The 22607-nt window shown below is 35.7% G+C and overlaps 2 protein-coding genes across 4 annotated transcripts in view; one reads left to right on the top strand and one right to left on the bottom strand.

Moving 5' to 3' along the window:
* The window catches only part of LOC142347951 (von Willebrand factor A domain-containing protein 3A-like), a 708547-nt gene that overhangs the window by 309979 nt on the left and 375961 nt on the right, over window positions 1–22607 (bottom strand). The gene's annotated exons all lie outside the window — the stretch shown is intronic.
* LOC142348809 (protein kinase C-like) overlaps window positions 1–22607 on the top strand; it is a 158771-nt gene that overhangs the window by 73528 nt on the left and 62636 nt on the right. For all 3 annotated transcript variants that reach the window (XM_075400329.1, XM_075400328.1, XM_075400330.1), the window contains one exon: window positions 4158–4304. In XM_075400329.1, the coding sequence (XP_075256444.1) occupies window positions 4158–4304 (147 nt within the window). The remainder of the gene's footprint in view (window positions 1–4157; window positions 4305–22607) is intronic.

The following is a 22607-nucleotide window of genomic DNA, read 5'->3' as shown; positions in this document are numbered from 1 at the left end:
CAATGGAGTTTAAAAGTAGTTTAGTTTGTAATGTATAGTAATTAAGAACTGATGGTAATATTCAAAATGCTAAGGTCATTTCGAGAAATTTTGATCCCATATAAGTCCCTCTAACCTATCTAACCTACCCCCTCCCCCAACTAGCCTTCCTACACCTACCTCCCCCCACACCTACCCCCTCCCCTACCCCACAAACATACTCCTAGCCACACAACAAACCCATCTCCAACTACCCCTACCCACTTTTCTAAAAATTTGATTTCTCACTTTATACTGCCCTTTTATTTGAAAAATATAGGGCTGGATATTCCATATTTCTGAAAAATGTAGGGTTAAATAAGAGCTTTTATTGCACAACTCTTCGAATAGTTTCCGATATTCTACCGGCTATGTTTTCGCTTGACCGTACTACCCCTACCCACTTTTCTCACTAAAAAATTTTTTGATTTTTTACTCTTTATGTAGCCTTTTTATTTGAAAAATGTAAGGTTAGATAAGATTTTTTATGGCACGACTCTTCGAGTCGTTTCCGGTATTCTACCGGCTATGTTTTTGCTTGACCGTTTTTTTAACTTTTCCAGTGACTTTTACGCCCTTGACTTTCTGCGTTTTGCGTGATCTAAAATTCTCTCTCAATCGCAATTTCAAGTAGTTGAACTCAATTGGCGGAATTGTAATACTAAAAGTCAAATGATAAGCACGCCACAATTGGTAACTTTTTTTCGCTTTAAATCTTTGTTGTGGTATATTTTAAAACTTGAGGTTATTTGAAGCCCCCTAGTGAATTTTAGCCCATTTAGGCGCCCCCGACTAAAGCAGGTTGCAATTGATTAGAGTTACCGCTAGTCGTTCGAGAGCAATTCTTCCGATGTTAGTTGTCTATGTTTGTTTAAAGTTTGTAGCAATTATATTAGTCCTTTTGACCTTTTTTATTTCAATTTATAGTACCAATTTTTGTTGCATAGTTTGTTCTTTGTCTGACCACTGAATTTTCGTGACTTCGTCACAGTTAGCTAAATCCCGAGGGTATTAAGTTGCTGAGCAGTTAGTTCTCTTAAAGCGTTACTATTATCTAGGTTTCCCAATCACTGACACTGTTGAGGAGACAAATTCATAATTTGAAGGGCCGTTCTTTGTTTCATATTAACTCATAACGCACCCCCCCCCCCCTCCCAGCTTCACCCCCCGTCAACGTGGTTTTTGATTTTTGGATTGGTTAGTATGTTGCTAATATATAGGCAATTTTACTTGAAAGCGAAGCCGGTATAGCTGAGTGGTAAAGGTCTCAGGCTGCCATCCGGAAGGTCGTGGTTTTGAACCCCTCTGCTGTAGTTTTTTTGCACCCATAAAGTTATCCCGGCATTAGTAAATTGTTTGTGATTAGTCTTATGAAGTTATGAAGTGAAATGATAGGAATTATTTGCGGGCTGAATTTCGCCGAAGTAGAGGGGAAGACGGAATATGGCGCAACATTACTCAAAAATGTCGACAGTTACTGAGATAAGACATGTAAGCGTGTGTGGACAACAATGATATTTTTCCATGTTAAAGGAGCCTCTCCAAGCGCAAGTTTAAGAGAAGAATTGAGCAGCATTGTTAATGGGACGTGTCGAGAGAGTTCAATGATCGAAAGCGTTGAAAAGCAAAAAGATGTGGATGGGCGGGGAATCGTTTTAACTGAATTTTCAAAAAGGTGTAGGATCAAATCAATTGAACTAGGCTGTGCTTCAAATTGTCTTTTATTGGAATAAGCTATTTTAAGTTTCGTAAACGCTATTTCCTTTAGCTGAAAATTGTGGGGTAGTTTTGCACAAAGAAATATTTATCAGTATTTTTTTCAAAGAGATCATTTGCTTTTTTAATTCTTTGTTAATGGTCCATTTTGGCAGAGCTACATAAAAGCCTACTTACAAAATCAGTTCTATGTTTTTTGCAGTTTTTGGTGCTTATTTTGGAGCAAACTTAAAATCATAAAATTTTAATTCTCGTCCACGGTTACAGTCCAATATTCACCGTAGTTAACAACGTGTAAATTATACCGGTTTGAAAGGAAGACTAAAAGATTATTCATAGCTGCTATGGCGATAGCTACTATTGGCCTTCTCTAGGTTTTTTTATTTGTCAAGATTTTTGTTGCAACTGTATGTCACGCTCTCATCAAGTCAGCGTTTTCTCATTCATTCCTGTAGTTTGTTAACTGAATAGCGTGTTTGACGTCATTTTTACGACTCTAAGAGGATGTAAAATGCCACCCGTGAAAAGTAAGTGTTTTGGTCAAACGGCTGAACCAATTAAAGAGCAGAGAGAAGAGAAACCTATTTTCAGTTCATGGTGTGTTTTTGAGAGAGAGAGAAAAGTAGGTATGAAAAATTTTTTGCTAAGCGAGCGAAATATTTTGATCACTTGCGGTTTTTCGAAGCAGTTTTTTTTAGAATTTGTTTTACTTTATTGCGTAAAGTGGCTGTTCTATGCAATATTAGCAAGTAATTGTATGCTTGGAATCATTTTTGACCATCTAAATCATCTATTAGAATTTTATATGCAATCTTGAGATATTTTCGTTATTTCTCCGTTTTCGACCCTTTTTTGCGGGTTTTGTACTTTTTCAAGTTTTAAGTGTCCGGGGTAATTGTTTTGATTTGAAATAGTACTTGCCCTTTGAGGGATTTCTTGTCCTTTTAATTTTGTTATTATTATTTGAAGTTTGTTTTTTTTGAAGACAACAGTCTAAATTTTGACAATTTTTGCTTAACTTTTCCGTTTTTCATTTTTTTAAAACTTATCGTTTTTGTCTGCCTTTAGATTCTTTTTCATATTAAACTGTTTAGTTAGGGTTGGTTATAGGTTTATTGTTACTGAGAGAAAACAGTTAATGATTTGATTGCATAATTTTTTAATAAAACAAGTCAATTCTGCAGTTTTTGTAGTTTTTATTTCTTCCTCTTGTTTCCTGTCCGTTTTCTAGTGTTTCAGTGTTTTCCAGTGCGTTTGGGTGTCGTGCGGTTGCTCGACGAATAACCAGAAACTGCTTCTTTAAACGTGCTGAAAACATCCATTGAGACTACTAGTTTCAGGAAATTTTATTACAAAAATTTAACAGGTTTTTTATATTGCCCTTTAGTTTTTCGTTTATTACAAAATTCAAAAGCTTCCTTTGATTTTGTCCTCTAGTTTTTGCTTGGTTTTTCTCGTATTCCGAGATGTATCTATGGTTGTTTTTTTTGTATCTATTGTTGTTTTTTTTGAAAAATATTCTCTCTCATCTTCTTAGCCCGCTACTATAGCAGCCCTATTTTGTCGAAGAAAATTGTGTTTCGCTTTACCTTAGTTCCAAGCTTGTTCAACCTTTTACTCAAATCTTTTTGGCTTCTCTTGGCTAGATTCATTCTATCTGAAACTCTTGATTGAAAACCATGGTGTTCAACACAAATATCCTGAAAGTGTTTACATTTTGAAAGTGTTATTGTTCTACTCTAAATTTATGAAACTATGGTTGTCTTTTCGATTCGTATTTTTCATTTGTTCTGCTGGTCATTTAGTGGATTATTCGTTTTTCATTCATTTCTTTGGATTACTTTTCAGGAATTGTCCTGCTGTTTTTTCAAATTCGTTTTGCCTTCCGTTCACGTTTTTGTTTTTATCTAAGTCACGATATTCGCGTTCGACTCCTGGCTTAACTTACTCTCTGTTTCGAAATTTTTCACTCATTGATTTAAGCAATGTAGTGAATACATACGTTCAAGGTCAAAAGGGCAAAATCAAAAGAGACGGGATAAACGGCAAAGACCGGTAATTAAGTCATAGATCATTTGGTTACCAAAGTTCACTAGAGATTGCTAGCTGGCATTTGTAATTTCAGTTCAGATGCTTAAAGTCTAACTGACACTGCGCATCAAATTAGAACCTTTTTTGCACTCGCAAACAAATTTTCTAATGGCTCAAGTGGGATTGATGAGGGTTTATACTTTATTGGTCAGCGCAAACAGTACCTGATAGTCGTATACAGAGCAGGCAAATGTATCGTTTTGGCGTCTGATTAATGAATTGCAACCGTGATTAGGACACTATCTTAGATAAGATCGTTCGTGAGACCAATTGTCTTAGGTGAGTTGAAAAAAACTGCTGGTCTATATAATAATAGGATAATGTTGTTTTAGACGGTGGAACAAATAACGGGTTGAGCTCTTCTCTTTCCTCTTACATGCCCTTCCAGCCTTCATACATGAACAGTAGCAAGCAATCATTTTCAACCAGCAGTGGAACATTTCCTCTCAAATCTTCATCTCACGTCAATTCATCACAAGGTCTGTACCCTTTCCTTGCAACATGGCATAATTGCTAATTTCAATTCTTGTAGCCTTGCCGGATAAACTTCTGAATTTTTTTCGATTTTATTCAGAACAAACTATTTAAGTTGTCAAAGAATTATGAAAGAATTAATTCTAACATATGATGACGCGAACAGTAAAGTCCAATGTTGCCAGTTGCTAGATGTGCATTTCATAAGCTAACCTTGGATGTGTTGGACAGGAAAATAAGCGATTGTTTTATTGCTCATCAAGGAAAGTAATAATTAATTGCTCTCAAACAAAGTTTGAAGCATTTATTGTAGTCGTGTCTCCTTTTATGCAAGTATGCAAAATATTTGCTGGATCGATTTGACTTTTTGGCTGACTTGTTTGCCACTGACTCTTCGATTTCTGTGATATAAATTACTCCCATTTAAAATTTCATAAATTGTTCTTTCATTCAAAATTTCATATAAATTTTTCTCTCATTGCAAATTTCCTATAATTGTTCTCTCATTTATAATTTCATAAATTGCTCTCTCATTCAAAATTTCATATAAATTACTCTCTCATTAAATTTCAGATAAATTGCTCTCTCATTCAAAGTTTCATATAAATTGCTCTCATTTAAAATTTCTAGCCACTTGATTTCATTTGGTGGCAGTTTGAAATTAAGAGTCAACTGGAAATTGCACGAATTTCTTTGTCGTCGATGATTAGCTCTAATAACATCCATCTAATAAATGCAGCCCTATAGGGAAACCAAAGACTTCCACTGATAAAGCAGGCTATATCAACTCCTTATCTGAAGCATGCTACTATAAATTTGAGCACCCCCTGTCGTTCACGAGTCACTCCGATGTAATAGGGTCATGCTGGCCGATTTTTAATTGCTCTGGAACGAATTTCGTAGCAATTTTACTAATAGCCGCCTCAGATTCTCAGACGGCTATTATAGCGCTCCTAATTTTTTTTACAATTCAAAGAATTTGAATTAATTGGGGCGTTGTCTATTGGGGCTCTTACGACTCGAAGAGGAGTATTGGAGCAGTACTTTTTTTAAATCAATTTTATTGGAGTGATTGTCGAAGCAGGAAATGAAACGCGTGAAAAAATTCGAAGTGATTTTGGCGCTGAAGTGTGGAGCGAAAAGAGGGTGGTTTTTGTTCATACCGCTGTTTTTGAGAGAGCGAGAAATTGATGTGAAAAAATTTTCGCTAAGCGAGCGAAGTTTTTTTGTTCACGTGCGACTTTTAGAAGCAGTTTTTTGCAACTTTTGATGGTTATGAGGTTTGATTATGATATTGTATTAGTATTAGGGTTGTTTTGATTGGAATTGAAGGTTTCAAGTAGTTAATTTGAGTTTAATGCTAATTTGGAGAGTTTTGATCAGTTTTGCTGATTTTTAGACGAAATTTAATGGTTTTTCTTCCTGTTTTTTTTTGTTTTAATGCTTTAAGTGGGATTTGGATAGAAGCTTGTTACTTAAAGAATATTCAGATACGAATCGACTCAAGTTTTTTTTGGTGTAAATCATTTTTTTCTTAGGAAAATTGACAGAAAAAATTGAGAAATCTAGAAATTTTTTAAAACCATTTTTCTTATTTTTTTTTTATCTTTTTTATTTTATCTTAGACAAGTTTCATAGCCTATTATTTTTTGCCCATTGTTTTGCGAGTTTTTTATTGCCCTAATTGCAAAGAAACATGATTCGGCTTTATGTTTCCTTGTACTAATTAAAAAACTCCAGTTTTTCCAGTTTTTTTGTTTAAGTTGTTCTTTGATTGCCGTTTCTATTCTTCCTTAAATTTTTTATGGCTTTTGTGGAGTTCCAGGTTTCACAATAATTGTTCTAATTGTTTAGTCCTAAGTATGGGCATTTTTCTCTTTCGAGTCGTTTCCGGAATTCTTCCGGCTATGTTTTTTTTGAAGGTCTGTTCACACATTTTAATGATTTTTGAAGTTAAATTGGAGTAGTGATTTTGGTCACGCCGAAACAGGAAGGGGAGAGAAAAAGCGTGTGGTTTTGCGGCGTGAAGTTTCTCCACTCTAATTTTAAAATACAGTGAGAAAATGGTGTTTGAACAAAAATTCGCTGTCGCGTTAGTGATTTTTTGTTCACATACGGAAATTTCACTTTGATGATTACTGTTTTTTCAATTTTTCGGATTGGATTTTTTCTAAATGGTTTTTTCAATCCGTTCTTAGTTCATTCTAAGCCTAATTTTTTTTGTTTTAACAAAATTTTTCCTTGCTAGTGCTTTTGAAGGCGGCATTTTGAGTGTTCAAAGGCGGCATTTTGACATTGATTTTGTTTTTGTTTGTTCTTTTTATCTGATTTTTTCTTGGAAATGGTTTTCCCAATTCACTCATAGTCCGTTCTAGGTCTAGTTTTTTTTAGTCAGTTAAAATTCTCTGAATTGTACGTCAGGACTTGTCCTGCTATGTTTTTTCGTCGAATAAAAAATTTTCGCTTTACCTTAGTCGCAGCTTGTTCAACATTTTTCGTGAAATCTTTTTGACTTCAGTACACACTTTTATCGACTTTTCACTTCAATGAGAAATCAATTTAGAGCGTTTTCTAGTCACGCTGTAATATTAAAGGGAGCGAAAAAAAACCGTATGTTTGAGACGTGATTTTTAAAATTACCTTTACAATGGAGTGGGATGTTGGTGTTTGAACAGATTTTCAGTTTTTGAGAGTTAACTTGTTTCACTTGCGTCAATTTGACTCTGCTTTGACCTGAGTTCTATTTATAAGATACATACGTGTTATTTTTTCGCCTATTTGGAATCGCTTGAATTCATTATGTGGCAGGTAATCTTTTTCTATGAATAACTGAAATTTGCCTTTTTAATTGCTCTCAAACAAAGTTTGTAGCAACTATTTTAGTCCTGTCGATCTTTTTATGCGATTTTACGCGTTACCGATTTTTCTTCTGACCCATTTGACTTTTTCTCAAAAACGGGATAAACAGGTAGCACCCAGTTCTGGAAGCTGCCACCAACTGTTGCCCCCAACATTTTAACATCACGAATTTTAGCATTTTTTTTGACAAAACGTGCAATCTTCATTGTTTTGACATTGTCTTTTTCCAGGTTTTTATAGCCTCAGGGGTCAGAAACCTCCGTTAGGGTTTGATAATAAGTTGCGAATTTTTTTGGCCATGGATTAGATTTTGATTTTTATTATCACAAATTTAAACAATTTTTTTCATAAATTTTGCCATTTTTTAGAATTCTCCCTCCTCAAGAGCCACATAACCTCCTCTAGATTTTGATTATAGCTTACTGCATAGTTTCTAGATGTAGTGGAATGTTTTTCAAGATTTTAATATCACAAATTTAGGCAATTTTTTTTAATGTATTTACAATTTCGAGTTTTTGATTTTTTTCTGGTTTTTCATTTTTTCCTGCACCGGTGTCCTAGGGCCCACCTCCACGATTAGATAATAAGCTGTTGCATATTTTCTAGAGTTTTTGGAATGGTTTTCAATATTTTAATGACTCCAGCTTTAGCAATTTTTTGATAAATTTCAATTTTTTTTTTAAATTTTCGAAAAATTATTACCATGTTCATGTTTATGGATCTTTATGAGCCAGTGAAAAGCTTGAAATAGGGAAACTGGATAGTCTCTTGAGACAATAAAACAGTTTTGAAGATTTTAATGTCTTGAATTTTAGCAAGGTTTCGTCAAAATTTGCGATCGTTTTCAAAATTTTTGAGTATTTGTCCTTTTCTGAGTTTAACAATCATTGCTGGCCAACGAAACTTTTTAAGACTTGCAGAAGGGTTACTTGACAAAACTCCAGAGACAGAAAATGGTTTTTAACATTTTTTTTCACTGCGATATCTGGAAACTTTAAATCTGGTTCCTCACGAAACTGTGGATAGCTACTAACGAAGCCAACTGCTCGCCGGTCGTTTGGGAGCAGTTCGCCCGACCTAAGTCGCTTGTGTTATATTTATGTTATTTTCTAATATCCTTACGGATAGGGATCATTGGTTGCTAATGGGCTAATTGGATGCTTACTTTGACTTTGACTTTAACTGTTTCCAAGAGTTTTTTTAATTTTTCTGCGTTTTACTATCTTTGTGTTCAAGCGGAATTTTGAGTTTTTGAAGAAATCGTTTAGTGTTATCAGGTTTTTATGATTGTAATTTTGAAAATTTTAAAGTTGTTTTTTTTTCGTTTGTTTTGCATGTTTTTGTTGATTTTCATGTGTTACAATTGTTATAGCTATTTTTCACAAACAACATTTCTCATTGGCCTGATAGTGAGTCTTAATTTTGGATAATTGGCACTTGACTTAATTTTTTGCCAACGTTTTTATGAACTGAGATAGGTTGTCTTCGAAGTGATTTTGTGACCCTTGCCTTAATTTGTAGTGTTGTCCCTTTTTAAGCCATAAAATATGCTAAAGATATTTTATAACTTCCAAACTTTTATGATTTGATCTGGCTAAGGGTCTTGGCACGTAGTTATGTGAGGTTTTTTCCGCTTTGACACTTCAGAAGTTCTGATTTATGCCTATTTAGTTTTTCTACTTTTTGCATTTCCTCTTCTCTCATTTCTAAAAAAAGGACCGTGTACACCATCCGGCAACGATGGATGTGGGTCGGTCGGAACATAAGGGTTGATGAGTAGCACTTAGCCTGATGCTGCACTCCAAGCTGTTCCCCTCCAGACAGTGTAAAGACGGCCCAGTCACAAAAATAACTAACAAGTGGAGAGGAAAGCACCTATATATAAATAGCACACATAGAGAACTGGTAAGGAAGGATTAAAATAAAAATAGGATATAAAGGAATAAGCAAAGGAATAAAGTTAAGTAGCCAAAAGCTCAGTGCAGCCTTCCCTCCTCCACGACGGCGCTAATCGAAGTCGCGCTGAGAACACAAGGCTTGAGGGCGCGACATCCCCTCAAGCAGAGAACACAGCTCCTCAGAAGTGCGAAGCTGATTTTCGTTCGGATGTAGCTTATAGTGTCGGCGTACGGCTCTCCGCATTTTTTGCTGATCTTGGTTGCCAGTTGTTTCATAACGCGCGATGCTGATGGCCCAGCACCGCCCGAGCAAGCAAAAACCAATGCGTTGAAACTGCTGTGTTCGGTTTCGTGGATTCGCTCCTCGTACTTATTTCGCTTGATGCTCTCGTGATATTTGTATGCATCTTTTATGGTCTTAGGGCAGCTCTTCGCGTGAGGGTTGAAAATCTTCACATCGAAGAAAGTGCGATTAAAGCGGGAGCACCACAGACCGTTTGCCTTGGTGTCCTCATCAGTAGTGGTCGAATTACTCGAGAAAATTTCATCAGTAGTGGTCGAATTACTCGAGAAAATTACTCGAGAAAATTTGGTCGAATTACTCGAGTAGGTGCGTATACCCGCCTTTGGTGCAATGTAGGGCATGGATGAGGTTAAATTCTTTCACGCATGGGCATATAGCTGGCGTGTTCTTTGCCTCCCAGGTGTAGCGAAGTGCTATTCCATCACGGAACTCAGTCTTCGTGAGATCAAAACCATGGTTTTGATAACGGATTTTGATAACGGAAGCGCGTTAAGCCAGCTAGATGCTCCATTCTCCGAGGCCAGCTGGATGGTATACTTCATTTCTGGTAGATTGTTTTCGATTCTGGATTTTCTCGAGATGAGTTCTTGTTGCATGTCTGCTCTCTGTCTGAGACTGATCTTGGTTTGTCTAATTCACATTGTTGAATTTCTACTTTTTGCATTTCTACTTTTTGCTTGGTTCCGACGAAGTTGTTGTTTTATGCACTCATTCTATGGGGCCGTTGGGTAAATATTTTCATGAAGCGTTCATATTTTTATTGTATTTTAAAACTAAATCTTTGGAAAGGAATTGTTCTTAGTCTTCTCAGGTTTTCTCATCTTTGCGCGTATAAGTTCTTGATTTTTTTACTGTCTTAGTTTGATATCACTTGACAACTGTTAATTGCCAGGTCCTTATTTTTTTCAATTCTTTTGTTTTTAATTCAGGATTTGTCCTGCTATGTTTTTCAATTCCTTTTACCTTTTAATCACGTTTTACATAAGTCAGGACTTTTCGTTTGATTTCTGACTCATCTCACAACTTGCCCCAACTAAATGAAATTAGAATTCCTCATGCAAATATAAGCTATTATTTCACGTTTAAAAATACGTGCAATATCATAAGAATTGGGATAAACCAATACAGCCCTGACATTAAGCTGCGAACTGTTATTAGTATTAAGTTTGTTGTTCTTCAATATATAGAGGCTGAATTAACCATTTTTAATTGCTTGCGAACAAAGCTTCACGCAATTATTTTGAACGCGTTCTTTTTTTAATGCAAATTTTTCGCTTGACCATTTTGTTATCGAACCATTTTGTTAATTGCTCTCAAACGAAGTTTGTAGCAATTATATTAGTCCTGTCGGTTTTTTTGTGCGATTTTTCGCTTGACCGATTTTGTCTGACGCTTTTGATTTTTCGTTCTCAAAAACGGGATAAACAGGTAGCGCCCAGCGGGCATTAAGTGCTCTTAGAGCCTTTCAGCTCTGTTTCAGCCCAAACCGTTTTGGAGACTTATACTTATGGTGTGAAGAGCGGTTCTTAGAGGTTGAGGACTCGAAGACCCCCCCCCCCCCCCAACTGTTGACCCCCTCCACTATTGCCACCCACCCCCCCCCCGCGCTGTTGCCCCCTGCCCGACCGCGCTGTTGCCACTTCAATCAGCAAAGCCCCCCCCCCCCCCCCGTGGTTAGCTACTAGCGAACAACCGCTCGCTAAAAACACGCAAATTTGTACAAATTTTTACAATTTTTTTCAAGCTTTTTGAAAATTTTTGTCATTTTTGAGTTTTATCAGCCCTAGGTGTCAAGAAACTCACTCTATGGTTTGATAATAGGTAACTGCATAGTGTCTAGTGTTAGTAGAATGGTTTAAACTTTTCAAGATTGCGAATTTTTGCATTTTTCAAAAAACTTGCAAATTTATTCAAGTTTTTTGAAAATTTTTGTCGTTTTTCAGATTTATCCAGCCTCAAGAGCCAAGGAACCTCCTCTAGTGTTTGATGATAGGTTACTGTATAGTTTCTAGACGTGATGGAAACTTTTTCAAGATTTTAACATCACAAAGTTTAGCATTTTTTTGACAAAAATTGCATTTTTTTAAAAATTTTTTTAAATCTTTATTGTCATTATTCAACGTTTTTCTGCCTCAGGGTTCAGAAAATCTCATTAAGGGTTTGGTAATGGGTGGCTTGATAGTTTCTAGTGGTAATGGAATGGTTTTCAACACTTTAACATCACGAATTTTAGCAGTTGTTCGATATAACTTGAATTTTTTTCAAATTTTAAAATATTTGATGTCATTTTATAATTTGTTCCAGCCTCAGATACCAGGAAACGTCCTCTAGGCCTTGATGATAAGTTACTGAAAATTTTTATTGGCCATAAAATAGATTTCAACTTTTTAACATCACAAATTTTATCGATTTTTTCATAAAAGTTGAGATTTTTTCAGGTTTTTTTGACAGTTGGTATTTTATAGGTTTATCTGGACTCAAGAGCCATGGAACTTCCTCTAGAGTTTGATAATAAGTTCTTGTATAGTTTCCAGATGCAGTGGAGTGTTTTTAAAGACTATAACATTCAACGAGTTTTAGCAATTTTTTGAAAAATTGTTGGCAATCTTTGTTTTATTTTCAAATTTTTTGTCATTTCGTTAAGGTTTTTCCGGCCTAAAGAGCCAAGAAACCTCCTCTAGGTTTGATAGTAAGCTGCTGCTTAGTTTCTGGAGTTAATGAAATGGTTATCATTTTTTAATGACTCGAGTTTTAGCAATTTTTTGATAAAATTCAATTTAAAAATTTTTTGAAAATTGTTTTGTTCCAAATGTATAGATCTTCATGAGCCAGTGAAACTGTTTAAGGCTTGAAATAGGGATACTGGATAGTCTGTTGAGACAATGAAATGGTTTTCTGAAGATATTATTAGTACGAATTTTAGCAAGAGTTTGTTAAAGTTTTGCAATTGTTTTTAAAGTTTTTGTATAGTTTTGTCCTTTTCTGAGTTTAACGATCATTACTGGCCAACGAAGCTTTTTAAGTCTTGCTAATGGGTTACATGACAGACATCCAGTGACAAAAATTGTTTTCGAACATTTTCTTTACTGGGAAATGTGGAAACTTTTCTTTTGAATTTTTCAATTTCAGTTTTTTTCTATATGATTTAGTTACTAATAAGTCTAAAAAACTTGAAGTTGTAGAGTCGAATCTCATCATGGAAAAGACTCCTAGCTCTCTCGCTCTCTCTGTGTGTGTGTTGGCTGGCGTTTCTTTCCTTCTCTTTCTCGCTCACGTTTAATCTTGCACTCTCTCTCTCTCTCTCTCTCTCTCTCTCTCTCTCTCTCTCTCTCTCTCTCTCTCTCTCTCTCTGTCTGTCTCTGTCTGTCTCTGTCTCTCTCTCTCTCTCTCTCTCTCTCTCTCTCTCTCTATCTCTCTCTCTCTCTCCTTAACTCTTTTGTTGATGCCGCACTTCATGGGCTGTTATGTGGCGTGATGTCATCGTCTATTACCCTTATATCAGGCCCCTTCAATGAAGCTATAGCTAACGTCACTAAACAGTGGCTAGGTACTGACGAAGCCAACCGCTCGTCGGTCGTTTGAAAGCAATTCGACCGGCGTTGGTCGGTTATGTTTATAATTGTTTGACTTCCCAAGTGACTTTGTCAAGATTGCCTTCTTCATTTTTTGGGTGATCTCTATTTCTCTGTTTTTGTTGATAAAGTGAATAAGATTATAAGATAGCCGTGTGGTTAATGAGTGAGTCGAGAACTCGCAGGTCTGGGCTTCGAATCCCTCTCTGGAGGGAGGTTTTGTACCCATTAAAAATTTATCTATGCTTGAATTGAATTTCCCCGCCTTTCGTTCGAGAGAAATTTCTTCAACGTTAGTCGGTTTATGTTTATCTAATCTAATGAAACTGCAGGCAAAATTAGAACACTTTTTGACAGTAAGAAAAAATTTACGTTGTCATTTTCTATAGCTGTTTGCATCCCAACGCCGGTCAGTGGGGTAAACGGTGGCTCTTTTCCGACAGTTTGCCGTCTTTTTTTCAAATTCAACTTGAAAGCATCGAAAAACAACGAATCAGGCTATAATTAGCAGTTTTAGAGCGTTTAACTACAATAGACTAGCAACAGTGAGAGATACTACTAGGAATCCCGTTCTGATTCTATTTAAGTTGCCCCTGCTCCCGTTAAAAGGCTATGCGACCAGCCGAAATCTTAATTTAGCATACCATAAATTTTACTATAATTAGAAGAGCAGACGTTGTTTTAAACAAATAGCATTAAATATTGAAACGAGAGAACTGCTTTATTGTTCAAGCAAAAACGAGTAACTGTAAGACTTGTCACGAAGTCATCTTGATTCTAAACTGACGTTTGGAAACTCATTTAGACATTGTTCTGTGGAATATGGCCATAGCTATTCGCTGATTATTCCCTGTGAGATCTCTCATCATACTAGAATTGGAGTTGAATGTATTTAAAAGCGTCCAAAAATGGAATAAACCAACAAGCCACGTAAAATCGACGAGTTCAAAGATAAATAATAAAAATAGATTAAAAGAATTTCTGTGAAATGAATTGATTCCAATAGACAATTATTATTATTATTTTTATTATTATTAAATTAACTTGGTACCCGCGGTGCGGGAATCACTTTGTTAATTATTTACAAAAACAGGACCAATTAACAGGATACTGATAGTATTTAAAGTTCCCAGCCTATAATTTCAACAGAGAGTTCAGCTGTTTCCGAAAAAACACTGTTGGACATGTCCAGTCAAAAGTTGAGATGTCATTTCACTGGGTGAGAAAATTTCACATATTTCACAACTCTCAAAACAAAATACTCTTCCAATTTGACTGATTTCGTCCAATTAAAATTTGTCCTCAAAAATTGTTTTGCTGCAGAACAGCTACTGCGTGGTGCCTTGAAAACTTTCCATTAATCATCAAATTTAAGGGCAGTATCACAGTTGTAAATTTTGTTCAGCATAAGAAGATTATTTCGAACCAAAAGAAAACTGATTGGCAACAAATTGTTGTAAATGAGGCTCTGATTATAGTCACTATCGGTAAAAAATTTCTTATTCAAAGCCCACTTGAGCGCTCGTCTTTGTATCTTTTCTAGTTTTCTGCAGTTTGGCCAATTCGAGAACCATACATTTGACGCGCAAAGGAGAATTGATAAAACGTAACTTTGTAGTATGTGTCGTATTTGTAGAAAAGGGAGCGTTTCTCCAAGAAAAAAGCTTTTGTTGTGCCTTCGATAGCCGCTGATTGATATGACTGTCCCATTTCAAATTATTAGTATTAACCGTACCAAGATCATTCACCGAAGATTGTCTAAATTTTTCAATAGACGATCCCTGAATTTTCTATACCATAGCTTCTCGTAAATTAAGGAAAGCGCGCGCAACATTGACACTGGTCTGTCATTTTTTATGTCAATTCTCGATTTTTTTTATGCAGGGGTTGAATTATTGCTGTCTTCCAGCTCTTTGGAAATTCTTGCTGATTTAAAATTTTGTTAAATATCTCAGTAACAACTGGGACAAAGGCAGCTGAAAAGTTTTCAATAAAATTGGCTGCAATTTATCGTATGACTCAGAACCCGAATGACAACAAAGGCTAATTGATTTTACTTCACTGTTAGTGAAATACAAATCTACTAGACAAATTGTGGGGTCTGCTGAAGCGAGTGGCACAGAAAAAGGGCTCGTGTCTTCTTTGAAAACAGATGCGAAATGTTGATTGAAAGCATTTGCAATTTTCAACGATCCAGAAATACTGTTTCCAGCAAGTTTCATCTTGGTTTGCAGCTGAGGAATACGACGAAAGCTCTTAATATTTTGGAAAACTTCTGTCAAAGTTAAACCCGCAAAGGAATTCAGATATACTGTTTTATCTAGTTCAAGTCAATCAGCTAAATTCTTTTCAAGTCTTTCAATTATGTTGTTGTCTTTTTGACGTCTTCTAGCTGTATTTAAAATATTTTCTGCGTAAATAGAATTAGACGAAGAGTAATAAGGAGCTTCCCTTCGCCTTCTAGTTTTCCGAGGAATAGAGGCCATACAGCAAAAGTTGATTTCTTAATAAAAATTGTGAAGTGTGTGGTTTATATCTCCAGCTGAGGCATCAAAGTAACTGAACCTTTCAGCAATTTTGGGAAGATCCGCTTTTCAGAAAGAATAAATTGAATTTGATTTCTCAACCTGGCTGCTCGGTAAATTTACTTCAGTGCTAATCATTGGGTGATCGGAAAATGTCGAATGGATCTGAGCAAAAGAAATAGTGTCGGGGAAAACCGCTAGAAAGCAATCATTTTTAACGTTTTTGTCCTCTATGAGAGAGCAAAATCCGTATTTTCGAAAAACCTGACAAAGCGTTTTTTCATAGGCATTATTACTGCTCAGAAGACTCCAATCAATTGCAGGAAGACTTACATCACCTAATATGAGCGCATTGATGAGATCTAATCCGTTTTTAAGAAATTTTTCATGAGCCGAACTAATAATGTCGTGAAAGTAAGCATCAAAAAATTCTACTTCTAAGCGATAAGGCGAATCATGAGGTGAATGGTAAACATTTATAACAATTATTACCTGCTCTAAACTGCCAAAGAGAGCCGAAGTTGCAAAGTCAACAGGAGATTTAGCTTGGATTGTTTCACTGTGAACATAAATTTCTGTTTTCAAGCCAATTACAACTCCTCCATGGCTACCATTACATCGATCAATTCTACTAACTGTGTGAAATGTCCTAATGTTTGAAAGACACATGTGTGATCAACTCTCGAATCAAACCACGTTTCACTCTGACAGATAATATCGGTTTTATGAAATTTGAGATGAATATCAAGGCTAATTCTTCAATTAATATTCAGCAGGGATCTACAGTTTAAGGACGAGATTTTGATGACTGGTAGTCAGGACGTATGGGCTTTTTGATCTGTAGACGATTGCACACTATTAGGGTTAAAGTTTTCACCGATAACTTTTCCCTTATAAAATAACTCTTGACCTTTAATGGAGAAACTGTGTTTTTCGTAGCCAAAATTGTTTATCAGATTTGTCTTCCGCTGATAGTGTTTTTTCTTTTTTGTAGTCCTCAACAGAGAAATTTTTTTTACGACAACTCCTGAACCTTTTAACTTTGAAACAGATAGGAAGATCGTTCTGAAAGTCCATTTATGCCATATTTTTACGTCTTCTCAAACAGGAACGAACAGTCAAATGTGAATTATCTTTGTTGTATTTTTTGAAACGACGTTACGAAATTTGAATCATTTGTATTGACATGGATGTTTATGCTTTGGTAAGGCTCGAAATTCAACTGTTTAAATTGAGAAATTATTTCAAATTTCCATCCAACCCAAGTGGTACGAGCTAAAGTCGCTAGGCACAGGAAAGAGCTAATAGCGGAGTGAAGGGAAATAGAAGTTGAGTTAACATGATCAGTAAATAATGTTGCAGATTGGGCTGGCATAAAAAATACTGGTTTAAATTCACTTGCTGATTATTTTCAAAGTAATTGCTGCTGATTAGATAGAACCGCGCAACACCAACTTTAGTACAACAAAATTTATGAGCAGAACCAAATGTTTTTAATTTGATGCTTTACAAGGAGTATTCAAGAAACAATAATAGTGAAATAATTCAAGTCTATATGGGAATTATTCATTTTCAAGTCAATATAGCGCAGAAACTTTAAGGTGCCCTATTCGGGAGCTAGTTAAAGCTAAAAAAAAGTCGGAAACTCGTTTAACTCAAGTTACAGCAGTTTAAAAATAGCGGAGCTATCTTAAGTGTTCAATTAAATGATGTTAGTAGTAAGTAAATACTGTCTCAAGAGAGGGGGGGGGGGGGGTTATCCTACGATACTTAAACATGGGATAATAGGGGTTATCCTAGACGGAAAGGGATTAAGGGGATTAGGCGGCCTTGAAACTCATTTTTCCGCCATGACAACTCTAGCGACGGTTGATTTGAAAGCTATTCACGAAATTTACAAGGAATTGAAAAAGGATTATTTTCAATACGGTGAAAGGTTTCTTTATTTCTTGGCAACATGTCAGTACTTGGATCCTGATCTTGATTTGGATATTGCGATGAAAATGAGACCCTAGGGTGGACTGATTGGTATTGATAATTCGTCTCTGGACAAGTATTTCAAGTCTTACAAAATTTTGAGGTTGCATGCTATACTTCACGACGCTTCAGGTTTTGTCTTTGAATATAGTGAAAAAGGGCCGGGCTATTCGTATGTCCTACCGTGTCCAGTGACAAACGAGTATCTTGGTCACGTGACAGGACTTGCCTTCTGTCTATATGTAAAGACTTTTAAAAGCAATTTATTCAGTTTGCTGGAATGTTGAAATCAAGACCAGTTGTTCTTGATTTTGAAGGCTTTCGACATAAAAAGTCTGGTTTTATTATCAAAGAACTAGCTGTTTCGACAGAAAATTATTGCGATACTGTGTCATTTTTACCCCCAACTTCATTCAACATACTGTCTTCGAGTGAGAGACGATCATACAGTTGGGTGTCAAAATATCTCCATGGTTTGAATTGGGAGAGTGGAGATTATCCATATTGTTATTTGCAACAAATTTTTGATAGCATAGCACTTCGATTTCCCTTGGCAACTTTTTATGCGAAGGGAACAGAAAAAACAGAAACTATTCAGAAACTTCTCAAAAAGGACGTTATCAATTTAGAGATACAGCAAAAGTTGATTTCTTAATAAAAATTGTGAAGTGTGTGGTTTATATCTCCAGCTGAGGCATCAAAGTAACTGAACCTTTCAGCAATTTTGGGAAGATCCGCTTTTCAGAAAGAATAAATTGAATTTGATTTCTCAACCTGGCTGCTCGGTAAATTTACTTCAGTGCTAATCATTGGGTGATCGGAAAATGTCGAATGGATCTGAGCAAAAGAAATAGTGTCGGGGAAAACCGCTAGAAAGCAATCATTTTTAACGTTTTTGTCCTCTATGAGAGAGCAAAATCCGTATTTTCGAAAAACCTGACAAAGCGTTTTTTCATAGGCATTATTACTGCTCAGAAGACTCCAATCAATTGCAGGAAGACTTACATCACCTAATATGAGCGCATTGATGAGATCTAATCCGTTTTTAAGAAATTTTTCATGAGCCGAACTAATAATGTCGTGAAAGTAAGCATCAAAAAATTCTACTTCTAAGCGATAAGGCGAATCATGAGGTGAATGGTAAACATTTATAACAATTATTACCTGCTCTAAACTGCCAAAGAGAGCCGAAGTTGCAAAGTCAACAGGAGATTTAGCTTGGATTGTTTCACTGTGAACATAAATTTCTGTTTTCAAGCCAATTACAACTCCTCCATGGCTACCATTACATCGATCAATTCTACTAACTGTGTGAAATGTCCTAATGTTTGAAAGACACATGTGTGATCAACTCTCGAATCAAACCACGTTTCACTCTGACAGATAATATCGGTTTTATGAAATTTGAGATGAATATCAAGGCTAATTCTTCAATTAATATTCAGCAGGGATCTACAGTTTAAGGACGAGATTTTGATGACTGGTAGTCAGGACGTATGGGCTTTTTGATCTGTAGACGATTGCACACTATTAGGGTTAAAGTTTTCACCGATAACTTTTCCCTTATAAAATAACTCTTGACCTTTAATGGAGAAACTGTGTTTTTCGTAGCCAAAATTGTTTATCAGATTTGTCTTCCGCTGATAGTGTTTTTTCTTTTTTGTAGTCCTCAACAGAGAAATTTTTTTTACGACAACTCCTGAACCTTTTAACTTTGAAACAGATAGGAAGATCGTTCTGAAAGTCCATTTATGCCATATTTTTACGTCTTCTCAAACAGGAACGAACAGTCAAATGTGAATTATCTTTGTTGTATTTTTTGAAACGACGTTACGAAATTTGAATCATTTGTATTGACATGGATGTTTATGCTTTGGTAAGGCTCGAAATTCAACTGTTTAAATTGAGAAATTATTTCAAATTTCCATCCAACCCAAGTGGTACGAGCTAAAGTCGCTAGGCACAGGAAAGAGCTAATAGCGGAGTGAAGGGAAATAGAAGTTGAGTTAACATGATCAGTAAATAATGTTGCAGATTGGGCTGGCATAAAAAATACTGGTTTAAATTCACTTGCTGATTATTTTCAAAGTAATTGCTGCTGATTAGATAGAACCGCGCAACACCAACTTTAGTACAACAAAATTTATGAGCAGAACCAAATGTTTTTAATTTGATGCTTTACAAGGAGTATTCAAGAAACAATAATAGTGAAATAATTCAAGTCTATATGGGAATTATTCATTTTCAAGTCAATATAGCGCAGAAACTTTAAGGTGCCCTATTCGGGAGCTAGTTAAAGCTAAAAAAAAGTCGGAAACTCGTTTAACTCAAGTTACAGCAGTTTAAAAATAGCGGAGCTATCTTAAGTGTTCAATTAAATGATGTTAGTAGTAAGTAAATACTGTCTCAAGAGAGGGGGGGGGGGGGTTATCCTACGATACTTAAACATGGGATAATAGGGGTTATCCTAGACGGAAAGGGATTAAGGGGATTAGGCGGCCTTGAAACTCATTTTTCCGCCATGACAACTCTAGCGACGGTTGATTTGAAAGCTATTCACGAAATTTACAAGGAATTGAAAAAGGATTATTTTCAATACGGTGAAAGGTTTCTTTATTTCTTGGCAACATGTCAGTACTTGGATCCTGATCTTGATTTGGATATTGCGATGAAAATGAGACCCTATGGTGGACTGATTGGTATTGATAATTCGTCTCTGGACAAGTGTTTCAAGTCTTACAAAATTTTGAGGTTGCATGCTATACTTCACGACGCTTCAGGTTTTGTCTTTGAATATAGTGAAAAAGGGCCGGGCTATTCGTATGTCCTACCGTGTCCAGTGACAAACGAGTATCTTGGTCACGTGACAGGACTTGCCTTCTGTCTATATGTAAAGACTTTTAAAAGCAATTTATTCAGTTTGCTGGAATGTTGAAATCAAGACCAGTTGTTCTTGATTTTGAAGGCTTTCGACATAAAAAGTCTGGTTTTATTATCAAAGAACTAGCTGTTTCGACAGAAAATTATTGCGATACTGTGTCATTTTTACCCCCAACTTCATTCAACATACTGTCTTCGAGTGAGAGACGATCATACAGTTGGGTGTCAAAATATCTCCATGGTTTGAATTGGGAGAGTGGAGATTATCCATATTGTTATTTGCAACAAATTTTTGATAGCATAGCACTTCGATTTCCCTTGGCAACTTTTTATGCGAAGGGAACAGAAAAAACAGAAACTATTCAGAAACTTCTCAAAAAGGACGTTATCAATTTAGAGATTTTATTATGTCCAAAAATTGAAAATTTGAAATTTTTTCACGAGACACCAATTTGTACTTTACATATTTTAAGCTGTCCTAAGCGGCAAAGAAATCAACACTGTGCAAGAAAAAAAGCTACACTTTTTTACCTGTGGCTAACGAATGAATCGACAGTCCGAGAAAGCAGCATCGTCTCTACTTCAAGTGAACTTGTCCCCAAATTTGGTGGTTTACAGTTGTATAGCGGATGAAAATCAATTAACAGCTACATTTGTCAAAGAGGAAAAAGTTGACAGTCGTGGTCAAACTGTACTGAGGAAACAGCAAATTGTCTGTACTGGAGCTGAAATAGAAGCCTTCAAGAAATACCTTTCACTTTTGGAGTACTTTCAATTGTACCATGTCTTTGGAAGAGAAAATGCGAAAGCTGAAACTAACTCCTTTACCTATGCCCAAGCGTGCAGAACCAGTTCTGATGTCACTGAAGGATAAGAGCCTTCCAGCTGAAATAAGACGAAGAATTGAAAAGAACAACGTACAGTCAATTGTTTTCAGAGAAAAAACTGACAGAGTAAATGCGAACTACACCATTACTTTTATCAATGATAATCAAAACTCACAATTTGTGTCTTATGAAATTTATATAATGAAATAACCAAATTTACCTCTTTTTTTAAAAAACTTATTTTGAAATGAGTAAAGCAGAGGATCAGTTAGATACAGGCGGGGCAATAACTGACTTAGTGTTTGATGATAATCACCATGAAAGACGATCATGGAGGTTTTGTAATTCAAGGATACCACGATCAGAAGTTGTTTATTTTACACAAGTTTTTATTATAATTTTTCTCATAATAGTTTCTCTGGTAAAACTTGTGTTTTTCCAGCTTGAATGTGAAGAGTCTACATTTTGGTTTGCTCTTCCCAACCCAAAATTATGAATAAAATCTTTTCAACAACTGACCGGTTGTTTATGGCTGTTTGCGGTCCGTCATGTTGTGGAAAAACAGAGCTTATTTTCAGAATGTTACTCGAAAACACTTTTTCTCCAAAGTTCCTCTCGATTTTTTATTTCTACCAACATGAACAACCCAAATTTAAGTCACTAGAGGCAAAATTAAACATACAGTTTACCAAATTTTCAAGCTTCGATCTGATATCGGAGCTCGAAAACTGTCTGCTGGTGTTTGACGATTCATGTGAAGAGATTTTTAATGACAAAGAGTTTTCGAAATTGGCTACAGCAGGACGTCACAAAAACATTAGTGTAATTTACGTAAAACACAATTTATTTCAACAAAGTAAATGGTCACGAACTATTGATCTTAATACAACACACATCATTTTATTTAAATCACCCCGTGACATTCAACAGATTGGTTTAATTGGTCGACAGCTTAATAACACGCAATTTCTGAAAGATAGCTACGAGCTAGCAACCAAACAACCCTTTGGTCATTTACTGATCGATCTGGATCCAAAAACATCGGACGTTTTACGTTACTGCTCCAATATTGTTCCACCAGGACCATCCGTTTTTTACCTTCCCCTAGCTAAAGCTGTTGTAACCAATTTGAGTAATGAGAGAGAAAGAGCTTTGTATGCTGCGAGGAATGTTAGAGACATCGGACATAAAGTCAAAAGAACTAATCAAGTCGGCACCAAATAGTTTTATTAACTTTCTTTGCGAGTGTTTGCTTAATGTTGTCAACGGTAACGTTCCCGTCAAGAAGACATTAATACAAGGTCATGAAAATTCATTTAAAAAACTTCTTATCTAAACAAACAAGTTTAAAAAATAAAAGGCAGATTTTTGCTAAAAACACGGTTCTTTTGAAAGGTATTGCTCTCTCGTGTTACCTTCATCTGAGGAAGTGATAATGTATACTGAAGAATTTATCTTAATTCCCA

This window comes from Convolutriloba macropyga, chromosome 10 (genome assembly GCF_964194025.1).
Source record: "Convolutriloba macropyga chromosome 10, txConMacr16.3, whole genome shotgun sequence".
Taxonomy (NCBI): Eukaryota; Metazoa; Xenacoelomorpha; order Acoela; family Convolutidae; genus Convolutriloba; species Convolutriloba macropyga.
This window is presented reverse-complemented; position numbering and strand designations above follow the sequence as displayed.